This window comes from Apus apus, chromosome 11 (assembly GCF_020740795.1).
Source record: "Apus apus isolate bApuApu2 chromosome 11, bApuApu2.pri.cur, whole genome shotgun sequence".
In the NCBI taxonomy this organism is placed as follows: Eukaryota; Metazoa; Chordata; class Aves; order Apodiformes; family Apodidae; genus Apus; species Apus apus.
In genome coordinates, this window is record NC_067292.1 from 2,339,321 (window position 1) to 2,357,751 (window position 18,431).

The 18,431-nt window shown below is 51.1% G+C and overlaps 1 protein-coding gene across 1 annotated transcript in view; it reads right to left on the reverse strand.

Annotated features, from left to right (window-relative positions):
- Nucleotides 1-10,959, reverse strand: part of JPH3 (junctophilin 3) — a 53,038-nt gene extending 42,079 nt beyond the window's left edge. The window contains exon 1 of the mRNA XM_051629596.1: nt 10,136-10,959. Within this exon, the coding sequence (XP_051485556.1) occupies nt 10,136-10,517 (382 nt within the window). The 5' untranslated portion in view covers nt 10,518-10,959. The remainder of the gene's footprint in view (nt 1-10,135) is intronic.
- Nucleotides 10,960-18,431: the final 7,472 nt, after the last annotated feature.

An 18,431-nucleotide genomic window follows, 5' to 3' on the forward strand; every position in this document is an offset into this window, starting at 1 on the left:
AACACCCACAGTCCTGCTTATGGAGAGATGGTGAAGACCAACAAAGATGTCTGGGCAAATCCAACTTTCAGACAAATAAGCACCAGGAATTTCCTGAGGGCACGTGGAGCAATAGGTGGATTTCAAACAACATGAGGGAAGCCCCAAGGCAGGATGATGGGCTGCTCCCAGCCCAGCAACATACATGGTGCTTCCCTTGACCCAAGGTAGGATCCTGCACTTGGCTATAAACCTGGTCCTTCTTCCCCACGGCTCTGGAAGGAGAAAGCCAGGATTTCTGGGCTGGAATGGCTGCATTTTCTTTCCTCCCTCTCCCCGTAACCGAGGATTTGGCATTTTGCAGGCTGCTCAGCCCTCTGGCTCCAGTCCAGGAACACCATTAAGTACAGGCTTTACGGACCGAAGGCTGCTCACAGGCTTTTCCCAAACTGAGACAGCCAGTTCCATGTCCTGCAGGACAAAGCCCTTGGCAAGCACACGGGGTAAAGCACACGGGGAGGTCTGCACAGACCTGTCCTGCCTTGCTCTGCTTCGGTGTCTCATATGGAGAAATACAAGCAGTTATTGAAGATGCTGCAAAGCATTTTGAGGCCCATGAACACACACATATTATTATCACAACATGACCTGGGAAAAAGTCAAATGCTTAGAAAAATACTCCTTACTCATCACTGAGTTAAAAAAAACAACCCACAAGTCACCTAACAACATGGGTCAATGCAAGGTTATTTCCAGATGAGCTAAAATAATCAGCAACACGGGAGCAGCTACATGGGCCTTCACAGACCATGGATGGGAGCAGCAGGCTTCAAAGGGCAGATTTCTCCGGAGCTTCCATCCCACCCTTGAAGCACAGCCAGACCCACCTGTTCTGGTGACCCTTTTTGGCCATGGCAGTGATCCAAACCTCTCAGCTCACTTTTGCCACTCAGTGAAACGAGGTTTGAGTTGTCCAAAGTGCCTGTCCACATTTCCAACCCAAGCCAAAGTAATTAGGCCTTGCAAATTGCAAGTCTATCTTGTGAAGGATCCTCTCTGGTATGCTGACCCCTCCTCTTCTCTCTGAACTCTGCAGCATATTAATTAAAGATGTCTGATGGCAATAATTAGGCCAGTCTCTTGAATGATGACAGAAGGAGCAAGTTTTCCTGCTATCACCTTCTAGCTGTCCAATACCAGAAAGGCCCAGGGAGGGATTCAAGCAGAAATCATGTTTAGCATCTCAGAAACATCTATCCCAATGAGAAGACATGTCAGAGAAAAGAGAGGTCTGGAAGATGTTACTCCAGCCTCAGTTCTCACAGTGTGATGATGGAGACATCCTGGTTGACCACCTCAGCTGATGTCCAAGGAGCCTTGCTAGTAAAAACGTGCCCCCCAGAGATGCTGTCTGCATTCATGGGTCCTCCCAAGCACACACATGGGTGCACGTTTGCTGCCAAGACATCCCAAATCCTTCCTGCACTATCCCTCCTGGCAGCAGGTCCAAGTGTTGTGCTGGGTGACTCACATTCCCTGCCCTGTCCCCAGCTGCCCCTCAGAGAGGAGCAATCATCCCCCAGAGCCTCACCTAAAAACCACACTGGCATCATATGGAGGGCTGGGACTTGCTGCCTGCGTTGCCCATCACCGGAGGTGGGAATCCTGTGTGCAATGCTGCATGGATCCAGCACCAGTGGCAAATTCCCTCCCCCCAGCCCTGCCGTGCCTCTGACCACCATCAAGCCACGCTAAAAACACAGTCAGATGCTTCTGCTGTGGCTGCTAATTTGCCAAAAATATGCTCTGGTAACTGCTTACACAGGGGAAGGAATAAAGTATGGATTTTTGAGTATGCAAATATAATCTGCAGGCAGGAACACGTGATGGATGTTAGTCACATTGCTTAATGCGAGGCTGGATACATCCATACATGATGGGCATCCATGGAGCAGAGAAACGGGAGAGGGAAAGGAGAAGAGAGAAGACCAGAGAGAAGAAAGCAGAAGAGGACTAGAGCAGAACTGTCAGGGGCTGCTTTGCTCTTGCCTGGGTGCTGGGCAGCATTAAGTCTCAACAAATTATCATTGGAAATCATCAGTATTTGCAGCTCCTGGTCAGCTTGCACTTTTTAAAGCTAAATGGCAGAGACCCTTCATCTAAAGAATGAGTGGGATGGCTGTGTTTGGAAGATGTACCTGTGGAAAAATGACTTTGCCTTTTAATGCAACAGTACCATAGGAGATGGCTTTGGAAGAGGGGGCAGATGGGTGCAGGGCTGGAGCCTTGCTGGGCACCTCTGCAGGAGCCAGGGCTGGGGGCTGGAGAGAGGAGATGGATTTAAACAGCCAGGGAATCTGCTGCCTACTCCTCTGGGGAAGCAAATAACATTGCAAAGTAACTCTGGCTGAAACAGCATGGAACAGGGAGTGCTCAAACCTTCTCCATAGGGAAAATCATTGGAAAGGCAGGTTCAGACATGGCAAGAGTGCTCATCTGAGGGATATGGTATGTCCTTTTATAAGGGCATGCAGCGATAGGATGAGGGGTGATGGCTTTAAATTGGAAGAGGGAAGATTGAGGTTAGACATTAGGAAGAAAGTCCTCACTGTGAGGGTGGTGAGAGCCTGGAACAGGTCGCCCAGAGAAGCTGTGGCTGCCCCATCCCTGGAAGTGTCCAAGGGCAGGTTGGATGGGGCTTGGAGCAACCTGGTCTAGTAGGAGGTGTCCCTGCGTGTGCAGGGGGTTGGAACTAGATGATCTTTAATATCCCTTCCAACCCAAACCAGTCTGTGATTCTATGATTCTGAGCCCTATCCAAAACACGGGGAGTCCTCTCCATCCTCATTGCTGTGATTCCTGCCCCAAAGATACTTTGCAATCAGGAGATCAACAGAATGATCAGCTGAATCCCTATGGATTCAGCCACCAACTGGGTCCAAAACCAGGATGAGACTTTAGCACAAGGGATGTGAAACATTAACATATCACTCAGCACCTTCATTAGGGCTAATGTGCTCCTCTCACAAAGCAGAGTGAAATCAGGCTAATGCTTAGTCCGTTTAATCCTCCAGCGCTCTAATCCTCATGGCAAACTCTGTGATCTCACCCCATTCCTCAGCAGAGCTCCCAGGAATAAGGGCTAATTCTCTGGCAGTCACAAATGGTGCTGTTTCAGTGGGCTGCATCCCTTGGGAGGTGTGGGAGATGCTCAGGGATGAGGATGAGCTCCCCATGGACTGGGGATACAAGGGATACCAGGAGCGGGGATGGCACGGGACGGGATGAGGTGAGAGCTGGGTTTATTTATTTCCTGTGAAATTATCAATCAGTTCCAGGGAAACACCTCACAGACCTAAAGTGATGCCCTGAGCAGGAAATCACTTTATAGTGATCATCTTGGTGCAATGTCTGCAAACTTCAGGACCTCGCTCTGGCTGTTCACTCATTCATGAAAATTCATGATGCTCTGCTGTATGTTGAGGGTAAGCAGAACCTCTTCAGGGAGTAATTTTGGGAAAGGAGAGGCTATTCCAAAGGAATACACAAGCACCGATTGCCATTTTTAAAGATTTTTGATTCAAAAGCCAGAACCTGTCTTTGAAAAGCCAATATCAAACTCCCAAATATAAACGCCATTCAAGCAGGTTTTTTCCTCCAAGCTCCCCCTTTTGGTTAACAAATACTTTGACTGGAAGTTCAAGAGCTTCTTGCAGGGGCAAACCTGCATCAAGACACTCCTGTAACTATTGCAAATCCCTTTCTTGGTCAGCATTTCAGTCAACGCCAAAGGCAAAACCTGGAAAATCTCACCAGACAGATGCTACACCTCAGCACTGCCCCCTATAAGACCATCACCAAGCCCATCCTGCCTGGCTTCTGGATCTTTGAATCATGTCTACATTAATACAGATCATTCATCTACATCAGCACTACCTGACTCAAAGCATTCAAAATTAAACAGGTTCATTTTCACATCCAGGCATTTTTAAGCAGAAGGCATTTTTAGCTCTCGTCTGCTGGTTCCCGAGCCTGTAAGAACGACTCTTCTGCAATAGGCTGGGTGGAAACCTTGCTTTAAAAAATGAAGCTGAAAATCTTGCAAAATCACATGATTCCACAAGCTGGAGCTTCAAGAAAAAAAAATTTAAAAAAATCAGTTACAGGAGCAGATGTCACCCAACCACGAGGAGCCCCATGGGACATCAAATCACATGCAGATATCCTGAGATCTGCATTAAAAGCCATGAGAAACCCTGGGGTGACCCACCCCAGCACCCCCAGTGAATGGGTATTTAAATTGTGACTAAAGTCACCCTCTCTTATGGGTCAGGCAGAGGTGGGTAAGGGGGCCAGACTGCCCCTAGGTTGGGGTCCTACACCATCCCCTGGACAAAATACTGGAGAAGATGGAGCTGGGGTCTAAGCCTGTCTGGCAAATTCTACCTCCTGTATTTTTCCCCAGGGTCAAAAATCCTTCTTCCTCTGTCCTGAGCTGTACCTGAAACTAAGCAGCGTGTTCCAGGGAGATAAGTAATTACCATGAGTTCATATCATTTATTTTTAATGATGCTAGTCAGAATCTTCATTTAGTATTTTGATTCATTTTTCTATGTTCAGAGTGTCCTGATGTTTCAGTTAATGCTCTTCTGCAGCCACTGCTGCACTGCAAGGATTTTCTGTACCAAATCCAGAGAGCAGGATGCTTCCTAACCAAAGCTCATAGCTCTTTTTTGTTTTAATTAGCAGGTTCTTAGGAGGGTTGTTAGGACCAGTTAGGGCTGTGTCTGGATTCTGCAGGAGCCAGGAGGGCTGGGGATCAGGACGCGTTTGTATTTGCTTGTTTCCACCCACTACTTAAAGTGCATCAACAATTCCTTCTCGGCAGCAAAATAAGAGGAGAGTCAACACTTTTAAGGTGATTCCAACATCCGTGCTATGAATAGATCATATGGAAATCTGCCCTTACTCCTTGGTTCCCTGCAGATGTAGAGGAACCTGTGAAATACCCCAGCAGGGAGAGGCACGAGGCAGCACTCAGTGCTGCTGCTGCCCTCAGAGCCACTGGTCAGTGGTGGCACATCCAAAACCACTTCTCAGCTCAGGGGAGGGGACTGTGTCCCCTTCCCAGACAGCCAGGTTCCCCCCCAGCATCCCTGTTCCATCCCCCTGGACTGACCCTTTATGCTGGCAAGGAGTTTGCTTTTGCAAAACATTCCCATGTTTTTCACCTCCTCAACCACTTCAAAGCCATTTGGTTGGCAGCTTCTGGTGCACCTGCTATGGGAGCAGCTGGAGGTGCCACCAGTGCCACTGCAGAGGTGGGGAACGTGGGGCACGGAGCCACCACGGCTCCTCCCCAGGTGGGACAGGCTGTGAGCGAGCCCGTGACAGCAGCTCCCACAGCACTGCGTCCCTCTCCCCATCGCTGGCAAAGCAGGAAAATTTGCCAGCCTGGGCCAAGAAAACCCACTTGCCTACTCACACGGTGCTAACAATGAAAACACTAATTATATTTCCCTCACCTATCAAAGGGATGATTCATTTAGGTGAGTGGGCACGGAGGATTACACAAGATGAACACTGTGATGCGACTGCCCGTCCGGTTTTGGGGGAGCCCTCCTGAGAAACAAGGCTGCCAGGAGCATGTGGACACTGGGGGTGGCAGCAGGAACCACCTGGCATGGCCCTGGGGACACCTCCAGTTCTGGGAACCCCTGGGAGCTGCTCCCCAGGGGCTGGCCAGGCAGTTGGGACCCAAGAGAAGGGCTGGCCCTCTCTCCGAGACCCTGCCTGGTTTTGGATTCTAAATGTTCCACCTGGGGAGAGGTGAAGGGAGAAGAAAAACAGCAGGGAAGGGTAAAAGCAGATCTGGGGCTTCCTTCACCTGCCTCATCTCATCCAGCCCCATAACCATGACTGCAGCAGCTAAAGCCAAACCCAAGGCACAGCCCCTGGACTTCGGGGCCAAGCCTGCAGCTCCAGCTGTCCCTGGGGCAAAATCACTGAGTATTTCCAAAGTGTCCGAGGAGTTACAGAAAGGAACAAGCTGAAATGTCTCCTGATCTCTAGCCCTGCTCAGGTGAAAGTCTCCAAGCCTCTGCTCCAAAGAGGTTCCACCAGTGCCAGCAATGCCCCATCCCATGTGAGAGCTGATCCAGGTGGATCCTTTGGCCTGAATCCAGGGAACAATCCCGTTCTGGAGCTGGGCTGAACCAGGCACAGCAAACAAGTGGTGCAACTCCACCACCTGACCAAAGCAATCCTCAGCAGCTTGATTCATGGAATATCAGGGTGCTTCCAGATGGGGGCAGGAGGTGGCAGGGATTTTTGGCAGAAAGATCACAGAATCATAGAATGGTTTGGGTTGGGAGGGACCTTAAAGACCATCCAGTCCCACCCCCTGCATGGGCAGGGACACCTCCCACCAGACCAGGTTGCTCCAAGCTCCATCCAACCTGCCCTTCAACACTGCCAGAGATGGGGCAGCCACAGCTTCTCTGGGCAACCTGTTCCAGTGTCTCACCACCAAGATAAGGACATGTTGGCAGTATCATGGTTTGGGGGGTTGGAGCGAGTGCAAGCACGCAGACAGGACTGTGGGTTGGATGTGCAGTGGTAGATTTGGCCAAGTGTGGGCTGCATTTGCTTATTTGGGCTCTGCACAACCGGTGTGTGTTGATCACAGAATCAGAATCACAGAATCATTCTGGTTAGAGAAGACCTTTAAGACCACTGAGACCAACTGCTAACCTAACCACACCAAGTCCAGCGCTAACCCGTGTCCCTCAGCACCACATCTACACAGCTTTTAAACGCTTTCAGGGATGGTGATTCAACCACCACCCTGGGCAGCCTGTGCCAGGGCCTGACAACCCTTTTAGGGAAGAAGTTTCTCCTCATATGCAATTTAAACCTGGCACAACTTGAGGCCATTTCCTCTTGTCCTGTTGCTTGTTACTAGGAAGAGGAGACTTGACTCCCCTGGCTCCAACCTCTTCTCAGGCAGTTGCAGAGCCAGAAGGTCTCCCTTCAGCCTCCTTTTCCCCAGGCTGGACACCCCCAGCTCCCTCAGCTGCTCCTCATCTGACTTGTGCTCCAGACCCTTCTCCACTTCCACTGCCCTTCTCTGGACACGCTCCAGCCCCTCCATGTCCTTCTTGTCATGAGGGTCCCAGAACTGACCCCAGGCTTGGAGCTGATGGACACACAGGACTCAGGGAGCGTGGTTCCCATTCGCCCAGCGCGTGGGTGGGTCGGGGGGGGTGCTGGTGCTGGGTGGGGGGGCTGGCCACGTGCGTGTGGGTCTCGGAGTGGGGGTGTGTGTGTGTGTGTGTGTGGGGAGGCACCGGTGCCTGCGCCGCGATGAGTGTGTCGGCGTGGGAGGTGTGAGAGCTGCAAGCTGCGCGTGGGGGAAGCGTGCGTGCCTGCGTGGGGCGGGCGTGAGCACCCGGCCTGGGGAGGGGGGACACACCAGCCAGGGTCAGGATGGTGGTGGGTGGTTTGGGGTGGTGGCGGCAGCGTGGCTCAGGCCACCAGGTGCCATAACCACCCCCAACCCCCAGCATCAACACGTGTGCCTGAGTCACACAAAAGATGGCTCCCCAAAGACAGCGCTGGCGACTGGCGGAGGGGTGAGACCTGCCCTTTCCCACACCTGTGCAAGGAAATGGCAAAACTGGAGGGAAAGCCCGGAATTCTGGAACTCGCTGTGCATTTAGGGACCCAGCCCTTGGCCCTGGTCAATGTGCTACATATATATATATACACATACACACACACAAATATATATATGCAAGGGATGAATATTTATCTGTGGGTGGCAAGTGACAGATGCCAGGGCGAGGATTCTAGGACACTTCAGTTTGATGAAGGTAATAACTTGAATAGATTAATGAGGAACATCCTTCCCAACAGTTGCCTCCCCTGTGCCACATCTCCACAGCCACCCTCCCAGCGGAGCTCCTGCACACACCAGCTTCTCACATCCAAAAGCACAAAGTTCACCAAGGTTTGGTGCCCAAAAGGCTGAAGATGCCCAAACTTTGGTGCTTTCCACCCAAAATGGAGACAGGTAAGTGGAGAAGGGCTGTGGCCTCTGGGTACTTGCAACTGAGTTGGTCAAAGTACAGTTTCAGCTGGGTTAGCTCAGTGGTGAGTGCCTGGGGGGAAAGCTGGTGTGGAGGAGCTCGGATGGGGTGTGTGTGGCCTGTCCCTGCTCCTGGCAGCAGGATGGCCTTGACCACAGGTGCCATCACTCTGCATTCTCCAGCACAGCCATCCCTTCCTCCTAGGATGGTTTGCAGAGTTCCTGGTGGGGGGGGGGGAGCACTGTGCTACAGACCCTGCCCTTGATCCTCTCACCTCCTCCTAAGGTGACACACCTGCCATACAGCTTTTGGGCCCCTGAACATCAAGAAGGTGGGGTGGCCTGCCAAGATGGAAGAAAAAAGCTCCTTGCTTCTGGTAGGTTCTCAGAAATGGTGAAGCTGCTGGTAAGCCACTCCAATTTGGAGATGCTCCCTGGATTTCCCAAGGAGCTGCTGTGCTGCAGGCAATGGGGAAGGGTGGGGGCATGTCAGGGTGGGGACACGTGTGTGCCCAGGGACAGGGCCAGCCCTGCAACACCCAGTCCTCGGAGACCTGTAGTTTGTCAAGACTTCTGCCTGCCTTCCTGCAGCCCCCACCCTCTCACAGCAGGGGCTGGGTGCCAGGAGGGGAGCAGGGTGACAGCACTCACGTTGGGAACACACAGAAACTGCCCCACATCCCCTCCCCACGACTGCTCTGAACATGGGAGACCACGATTATTCTCTGGCCAGGCTTTATTCCCGGGTGAAGGACTGCTGGGATTTACCAATGGTTTGCAAACACACACTCGGCAGATGCCAGCTCAGACCCCAGCATTATTCCAGGCAGCTGAAACAAAAGGTTGCAGCTGCATTCTCCTTTAGGAGAAAGCCACCAGCACCAAATTATCATTCTAAAAAAAAAACAAAACCTGAAGAGATCATTCCACCTTTCCCTTTGAGGGCACGAAAGGGCAGTTGCAGGTAACGTTGAATCCTGCCTCCCTTTATGATCACAAAGCAGCAAAGTGGGGCTGCTAGAGGAAGGTCTTGCAGCACCTTTCAGGAGGGCTGCGATGGAGCTCATCAGCGCTGCAATTTCCCTAACGTGGAGCAAGCCTGGAAAAATGACAACGTCTTAAAAACCCCAAGTGATCCTGCTCTGGATGGACAGGTTTGCCAGCAAAACACCAGGTCCCTGACTGCCCAAGGTCCTTGGCTGCCAGCAGGTAGGCCTGCCTGGTATTATGGTAGCAGTTTACATGGAAGTAGCCACAGAACAAGAGAGAGGATGATACAGCCACTTACAGCAGAGGACCAGCTGTTTCTCCTAGTTCAGCCTTAAAGCTTGTTAGTCCAGAAATGTATTTATTTTTTATCGCTTCAATTGGGTTTTCTTGTTTTTTATTTAATCCCAGTTTCCCCTCCACGGCTTGTTAAGCCATGTTGATGGCAGGGAATAGCTTTGGTGATCCCTCTGAGCCCCTACGCTAAGCATTAAGCCATAAACTAGAATGTAAGACTCTTGTCTGAATTAAAGTCTTTTGCCTGGTATTATTAAGTGTGGGGCTGCGTTTGGAGGGGCTGCAGGGAGTGCAGAGACCCCAGGCCCTTGCTGGAAGCATTTGCAGCACCAAAGCTGCACCCATCTGCCCTGGATCCCCCTGCACACTTGCCTTCCCCCCCACCCAGGGTTGCTTCCATGCAAATCCTACAGGTTCCAGTGGTGCAGAACTGCAAACCCCATGTGCAACTTGGGTTGTCTCCCAGTTGCTTGGCCCACCCCATTCCCCCACCCTCTGGGTGAGAGCTGATTGTCCCCCCCCCAGCAGCACAGCCAGCTTCTCTCCCCTAAAAGCCTGGTCAAGGAGAAGTGTGTGGGGAAAGACCCAGCACCCAGAGACCCGCTGAGCCTATGGGGCTACCTGTGGCAACGGGCTGGTTCCTTATCTCCTGCGGGGTGTGAGCAACCCTCACCCCAAGCCACCAGGGTACAGACCCCAGCCTAAAACCAGGGTCCCCGTTCAGAGCCTTGTACCCCCACACCACCACCCAGCCAGCCGGGAAGGTATCAATGCAGCACCTACCTCCATCCGAGTAGGTCTCTGTCCCGTAGCCATCCTGTAATCCATTGCTCCAGGTGCCTTCGTACTTGGCCCCATTTCCAGTGCATTCCCGGACCCCGTACCGTCCCTTAAATCCATGGGTCCACTCTCCTTTGTACACCCACTTCCCCTTGCTCTCCATGCCAATGCCATGGCGCTTGCCCTGCGCCCAGGTGCCCTGGTAAGTGTTGCCACTGGGCCAAGTGTAGACCCCCAGCACCTCAAAGCCGTGACTCCAGGAGCCCGAGTATTCACCTTGACCCTTCGGGCCGGTACAGATTCCGTGGCCATGAGCCTTTCCGTCCTCCCAGCCTCCACAGTACGACCCTCCATCGTCAAAATTAAACCTTCCCCCACTGGACATGCATGTAATTCGGTTTGCAAATCCCCCAAAAGGTGAAAAAAAAAAAACAACAACACCCCACAGCAAACCAAAAACCACGCCGAAACCGAAAAAAACCACCAAAAACCAAACCCAAACTTAAAAATGCAGAAAATAAAATCAAAACGATGACTCGGGGCGGGGGGGGGGGGAATATTAAATAATAATTTTAAAAAATCAAATCAAATCAAAATAAACTTAATCGAAATAATGCACCAGATCCAGGGAGCTGCTTAAGCCAGTTTCTTGTGATTATTCATTCTCTGGGAGTATGTTCAGGATCAGTTCTCTCTTCCCCTGCTGTGGAAACAGTATCATTAAAAAAAAAAAAAAAAAATAGCAGCAAGAACAGCAGCAGCTATTGGGTTTTGGTGCAAACGACTCCACCTAAAAACCATCCAAGGCAGGGAACGGGGGTGGGGGAGGAGGGGGGGTGTGGGGACAAAAAAAATAATAATAGGGGAAAAAAAAAAAAAAAGGAAAATAATAATAATAATAATTTTAAAAAAAAAAAAAGAGGCCAAATGCCAAGAGAAGGGAAAATCAGCGGCAGCTGCGCCCCGCAGGCCGGCGCTCCCCGGGCAGGAGGCTCAGAGCCCCCCCCGCGGTGCCCCCCGCGGGCTGCCCGGGCGCAGGGCCGGGGGGGGCGGCGGGGGCGGCATCTCGGGGCGCGGGGCTCACCCACAGCAGCAGCAATGCGGTGCCTCCTCCGCCGCCCTCTCTCCCCTCCCTCTCTCCCTCCCGGCCTGCCGCTCCGGCCCTCGCAAGACGCACCACCCACCCCCGCGTCCTAAAAACCCGCCATCGTCTCCCCGTTCCCCCCACCCCCCCAAAAAAAAAAACCAAACCAAACCAAACAAACAAGCCACCCCACCCCCGGCCCCAGCCCCTCTCCCGCCCCCAAACCTCACTCCCGGGGGAACCCGCTCGCCTCGCCCAGCCGATCCCGCATCTTGGCCGGAGGATGCTCGGAGCGAGGCTGGATGCCCGGGGTGAGGGGCTGGGGGTCGGGGAGGGGGCAGAGGGTCGCCGCTCGCCCCGCTCTCCCCACCGCCTGTTCAACCCCCTGCCCCACGCTCCTTCCCGGCTCCCTACGGGGATAAATCCTGCTTATTAATGAGCAAGGATCCTGAGCTTTCAGCCCTGCCTCAGCTCCCGGCTCCTGGCTCAGGGTGGATTTAAAGAGACAGGAACTGCGTCTCCCTCGCCTCCCGCCCCGGCAGGCCCGCAGCCCCCCGCAGCCCCCCGCATCGCTCCCCGCATCGCTCCCCGCTTGTCATTCATCCCTTCATCTCTTCCCCTGCCCCGCTCCCGACGCCGCTTCCATGCAACCAAGAGCTGGCTGCTCCCTGCCAGACCCCCGGGGGTCCCCATGTGCAGGTGGGTGGGTGGGTGGGTGCGTGGGTGGAGGCGGGGAGGGGGGGGACGGGACGACACACAACAAGAAAGGACCAAAAAACGCTTCGTTCAGCGCCACCAACGCCAAATCTCCGGGCAGCCTCCGCTCCGCGCCGGGCCCAGCTCCCTGCGACTGCAACGCCGATGATTTATTCATGAAAAGGCCGTGCGGCCGCTCGGGGCTGGTGGCAGCGGGCCGGGCTGGATCCCCTCCCCCTGGGCTGCTGCGCACCCACCTCCCCTCCCTTCAGCATCTCCTCACCATCCTTCCTCTCCACCGGGAAGGTGCTGAACAGCAGGAAGCCCCCCTCGCCTGGCCCGTCCGCAGATGGTTGGTGGTGGTTGGTTTGTTTGTTTGTTTTGCCCCCGGGGCTGCTGAAGATGTGAAAGGGACCCTCCCCAGGCAGAAGAGAGAGCTTCAAAGCTCTGGAGCACATGGGCTTCTGTCCTGCACCTCCTTGCTCCTCAGCGTGCCAAACATTTGCAGCATCGGGGTGTCTGGGCAGAGCTGTGTGCATCCATACCTAGAGATGTATGTTTGTATTCATACACAAGTGTGCTGATACGCAGGTATGAAAGGGGGAGCTGTGTTTAACAAAAATAAAAGGATGCTCACAAGTGCCTGTGAAGCAAAATCTGGGCAGCACAAGGAAACACGGCTCCTCCAGGAAATCTCCAGCAGGATTGCTGGGCGCAGCAGCTCCAGTCTGCATCCTGCCCTGGCCACTGGTGCTACTGGAGGGCTGGTTTTGAGCCAAGACTGTCGACTCGGATCTGGGACCCAGCTCAGCCAGGACTCCGAGGCAAAAAATGAGCTGTATAAACCCTGGCGACGGAAATCCATGGGATTTAGGCACATGCATCCCCACTGGAAGGGATGGTTATGCTCAGTACCTGCCTCAGCTGCCCATCGAGTAGGAAGTTTCAGGCTGCATCTTCCCACTCAGGGGTTGTTTTCTTCTCTATCAATATGTTCTCTTGCCCATCCATTGAAAAACACAGAACCACCCTCGTGGGGAAGAAAACCTTCCCCTCCCTCAGAGCTGGAGGGAAGAGGTGCAACCAGAGTGGGTGGGAATTTTCCCACTGAAGCATTTTTTTTCAGTTGAAAAAGTCTTTCCAAAGACCCAAGTCCTTCAAGAATGCAAGGACCATACTCATTACACATTGGGGGGTTTTGTTGGGGTTTTTGTTTCCCAAAAATCCCACACTTTAGTTACTGCATTTTTTGGCAACTTCAAACTCCCATTTTTTTTTTCACGGAGTGAGACTTTGGGTGGAAATCCCCAAACTTTCCAAGAAAAACACTACAATTGAAGTTGCTTAAGCCTGTATAAAAGTTTTGGCAGAGAGGAAAAAAGAGAAATTCCAGCTCCCTCCTGTAGTTTTACACAGTAATGGTAGTTTTCCATGTTAATTGGCAGGTTAATTAATGACCAGCTATTCCTTCTGGGGGGTTCAATGGGGTATGGAGACCAGAGGCTAATGTTGTGCATGCACCAAGGTGTGATACACCTCTAATCATGCTGCTCCTAATAAAATAGGTGTCTAAATAACAGCGTGTTTAATGGTAGCCAGTGAAGAAGAAATTAATAATCTGCTGAGGAAGGAGAGAGGAGAATGAGATTTCTCAGTGACAAGTGCTAGTGCAGGGCTATCAGGATGGTACATGGTTTTAAAATAAGTATTTTTGGGGCACAGCACCTTTGGGTCTGATGAGGGGGCAGTTTCTACACTAAAGATATAGCCAGGTGTTACATCTTCTCTTTGTGACCTGATGGAGGTTTTGTGGTGTGCCCATAGCCTGTCTTGCTGCCCTGTGGCTGGAGTGGAGGCTTTGGTTGGAAGGGCCATCGTGGTTATTAAAGGGTTTAAAGATTGGCTTCAGGAGGCTCCAGAAATTGCCAAAAGCCACATTGGCAGCCAAATAGAGAAGACTGTGGGAATACCAGATGAAGGGGCTGGATGAACAATTACAGATGCCAGGGTGATTGTGGCATGGTGGCCAACCACAACACGGCCACACTGCTGTCCCTGAGCCTATCCCCACATCAATCTGGTTTTCCCAGACTTCATCCAAAGGTCAGAATTTATTTTAAAATAAAAACTCACGTCCCAGTCGCCTGCAGTCCTTCCAGCCTTGGGTTGTCCTTTCTAGACCAGTTCATGTTTCCTCAGTGCTGCTGATGTGCAGGAGGCACAAAATTCCAGATTAGATTTCACACCAGTCCCAGATGCCAGCAGGTTGTTCCTTCTGGAAGATGCTTTTGCCTTCAGTGAGCACCAGGTTGACCCTCCACAGCTGCTGCCTTTCTGGGGCTGGAGCTGGGCTGCCCTTAAACCACAGCAGGATTTCTCCAGCACATCTAACTCTGGAATTTCCCTGAAAGGTAAATACAGCATTAGTTAGGGCTGACCAAGTTGTTGTTGTTTTTTTTTTCCTAACTTGGTGCATGTGTGGATAAGGGGAGTGAGAGGACATTTGGGATAAAAGAATAGTGGTGAAAAAATACAATAAAAAGCAAATCAGCTTATGATAAGTCACTGAGCATGGATGGGGAAAGACAAAATAGCATTTGGCAGAGGGGGTGATGCAAAATATAGGGAATAAAATTAGCACCTGCCTATTCCTGGTGTTCCTTGCAGACAAAAACACTGGTGGAAAGATGCGAATCTCTGGCAGGTCCCACCCCACCCTGGTGTGCAGTGCAAAGGGCAGGGCACAGCCCGATGGAGCAGCTCAGGGAGGGATGGGGATGCAGGCAACGCGTTTTGCTGTACAACGTGGTTCAAAGTTACAAGTGCAGAGCAACTGGGGGACCCAACTTCCACAGAAAACCTGCTGGGAAGTTTGGATGTATTTAAGATAGGAAAAAAAACCTGCCACAGAGCAAAGAGAGGGAGAGAATTAGCTGGAGGAATCCATGTGGCTAGTGCATCCTCAATGGGAGAACAGCAGGATGTAGCTCTGAAAGTCCAGCTGCCCAGAAGAACATCTCCAGCATCCCAGGAAAGCAGGCAGCTTTTTTTTTTTTTTTTTTTTTTTTTCTGAGAATTTGATCCTGTGAAACATAACAGGGGATGGGGATGGGGGGAGGAGGGACATTGTGCTGGCCACCCTGAGCCCAGCCTTTGAAGGCTTCTCAACTCAGCAGGTCACCATTCATGGGGGGGGAATGGTTTTTTGAAACTAGCAGCAGGGCTTTGCAGGACCTCACAGGCTGCAAGCAGCTCCTGGGGATGCCTGAATGATGCCGAAGGGGGAGCACATTCAAGTGATCTTATAAATAATCGTCCCTGTTTCACAGAGAAAGAGAGGGAAAAGGCAGCTAAGTGTGGAATTAAATAGCAGGTTGTTTAAGCAGTGTAGGGAGGTTTGCACTCATGCTTTGAGGTCTTGATCTGCTGGTCCTCATCTGCATCCCACTGGGACTGGTTTGGGAGCAGATATCTCCTTCTCCCAAGCACCAGCAGTCCCAGGCTGGTTCCAAGTCATTAGCAACATGGAAATAAATGATTCAGAGTGTTTCTGGATCAATATCCTGGGCAATAAAGTATGAAGCAAGAAGGGTGTCCAGCAGGTCGTCATGCGGCACCAGGGACTCGACACAATCTGGTTCTTTAAGCAGCCACATCCGTAATATCTAATAAAAATCCTGTGATCGCTGGGGAGTTCAGACTGAGCTGGAGGTCCTGAGCTGCCAGTATTAAAATATCCTTAGAATTTCTTGGGGGGAAAAAAGGTTGATTTCCTAATGCAAACAATACTGCCTCCAACATGAGGGAATTCCACATTCGACCTTGCCCTGGCAGGTGAAGATGAATTTCTCACTGTACCAGGCACAAGCAGCCGTGGCTTTATTACATTATGTGTAAACAAGACACAGCTCAAAGCATTAGTACATGTATATGCTTCCCACTTTAAAATGTCCTGTTTCACAAAGCAGAAAATAACAAGTCAGATCAATTTGGAGGAAGACTTTAAATGAAAAATGTGTTGAAAAAGGAGAAGCCTTTGCCCGAGAAAGCAGCGGCGCAGACAGAAAGCTTTGTTAAAAAAGCCCAACATGGGTTGGAAAGGAAGTCAAAGAGCCACCAAGACTAACACATAAAGTATAAACACACAAAAAGAAGAAAAGGGAAACTGGTAGTAATTAATAGACCTCAGAACCACAAAATGGTTTGTGTTGAAAGGGACCTTGAAGATCATCTAGATCCAACCCCCTGCATGGGCAGGGACACCTCCCACAAGACCAGGCTGCTCCAAGCCCCATCCAACCTGCCCTTCAACACTTCCAGGGATTTAGAATTCCCCCAAGCTGGAGAAATTAGTGACAGAAGGGTATTTTCTAAGATTTTCAAGCAAAGAAGCCTTGCCTTAACAGTAGGCTGATGCTCTCCAGAAATGGGAGATTTATTGATAACACAGAAAAGGCAGAAATGCTCAGTGCAGGTTTCTCCCTGGTATCTGGTGGAAAAAAGACAACGTGCTAATGAAATACTTTCCAAGAGTACACAGGAGGCACGCTGAGCAGCAAGCTGATGGAGCTTGATATTTTTAAACCAGCAGATCTTAATAACTTGCAAGGGTTGTAAAGGAGGTGGCCAAGGAGCTGCCTGGATAGTTAATGGTGATTTTCAAAAGGTCTTGGAACAGTCATTGAAAGTACTAGAAGACTGGGAAAAAGCCAGCACCGTGCCCACGCATTAAGGGGTGAAGAGGACGCTGCTGATTTTAAGCCTTTGAGCAATTCATGGAACCACTAACACTGAAGCTGATAGATGGAGAATGAAAAGAGGGAGATGTAATGAATAGCAAACTGGAGTTGGAGGGAAATAGGAAGTGGTGAACTCACCATCTTTCACCGATGAGGGTACCAAGGGTGTTAGGTGCAGATCATCATACCAATGCAACATCCTTAGCTTCCCACACAGCCCTTGGCTTGGGCCCCCGCCACGGATTGATCAGGAGACAATGCAAAATCAACAGGGCCTGCATTAAACAGATTAAAACTGCATAACTGAGAGGGCTCAAAGTAGAGCTGTGAACAGTCAGAGAGCTTTGAGGAAGCAGAGGCATTGCAGGCAAGCAGCTCTGGGCTGCAGTGTGCCTGGGAGGGGTAAGGACCAAGTTGGTCCTTATTTACCTTGTATTTATCCAGACTGTGGCAACAGTATATGCAGAGGAGATAAATGCTGGGGATCAGAGCAACTTGGGGAGAGGAAAGAGGAGGGTTTTGTTCTCTGTCTCCAGCTGAGAGCCCTGCACAGTGGGACTCTCCAGCAAACACATCTCCAGCAGCAGGGGCAGGAGTTAGTGGCCCAGCACTCCCAGGCTGCTGTGAGGTCCTGAAGCAGCTGGAGGGATGGGGAAGCCCTATGGGATGGGATCAGACTTGATAAGGCTGCTTTTAAAAAAGCAGTTCACCTTCTGCCCTGGCTCATACCTTTTTTTGAGGGTCACTCACCTTGCGTGGCTCTCCTGGGCTGGAGACTTTGATGGCTGGACCACCTTGCAGAGACCAAGCACGACTGCCCCAGCGTTGCCGAGGCCGAACGACGTGAAAGGGGAAAATGCAGCTTTGGAAACTGGGATGATTTTCATTTTCACTTCCTGCTTATTTCTTCCCCCAGTTAATTGAATTCCAGGACTATACAATCACCTGATGTTGTCCCCAGGTTTTCTCTTATCTATTTGGTCTCTAGCTAAATTACCCCCCAAACCAATTAAAGACCAGAATGATATTGCAGCAAGCAGGGCTGCTGCTAATCTTCCGGTAGATTGTAGTGTATGAAAGTGATTGAAATGGTTGGAAATTACATTACTTGAAGGAGGTCAGCCTTTGAGCTGTAAGTAGCATTTTTCTTTTTTAATATGTGGCTGCTTCAATGCTAATAATCTCTCACAGGTCAAGAAAAGTCAAGACCTGGGTTAAGCAGAAAGAGAAACTCCTGCGTGTCCTTGGTTTTAATGCGGGTTGGCGAGGAGCTCAGGAGGAAACGATGAAATGTTTTGCATTGGGTAATAACACTCATTGTCTCCGAGGGGAAATGGGTTTGTGGAGAGAGGAAGGACAGGGATGGCTAATGGGCATGTTACAGGCATGTGTACAATAAATTACCCTGATTGCTGGGCATGGGCTCAGTGCCTTTACTGGCCACCGAATGTATCGCATTAACCTGCTGCATCCAGTGTGTGTCTGTTTATCCTGCCAATTACTGCAAATCTAATCAGCTTTAGCTGAGTAAAAATAGAGCCAGTTTCCGTGTGGAAGTCAAGAGGCACAAAAACAGCAGCAGAGAAGCTGATCCTGATCAACTGAGCACATGGGAGGGAAGAGTCACAACACTGGGAGTGCAAGATGTGTTGTGATGCTTTCTTCCTTGTGGCCAGAGAGATCTTTCCCCAAAGGCCTATATTCTCCCTGGCACCCATCAGGCAGCCTGAAGGAAGGAGCTGGGGAATGTGGGGACCACAGGCAGGCAGAGACCTCCTCC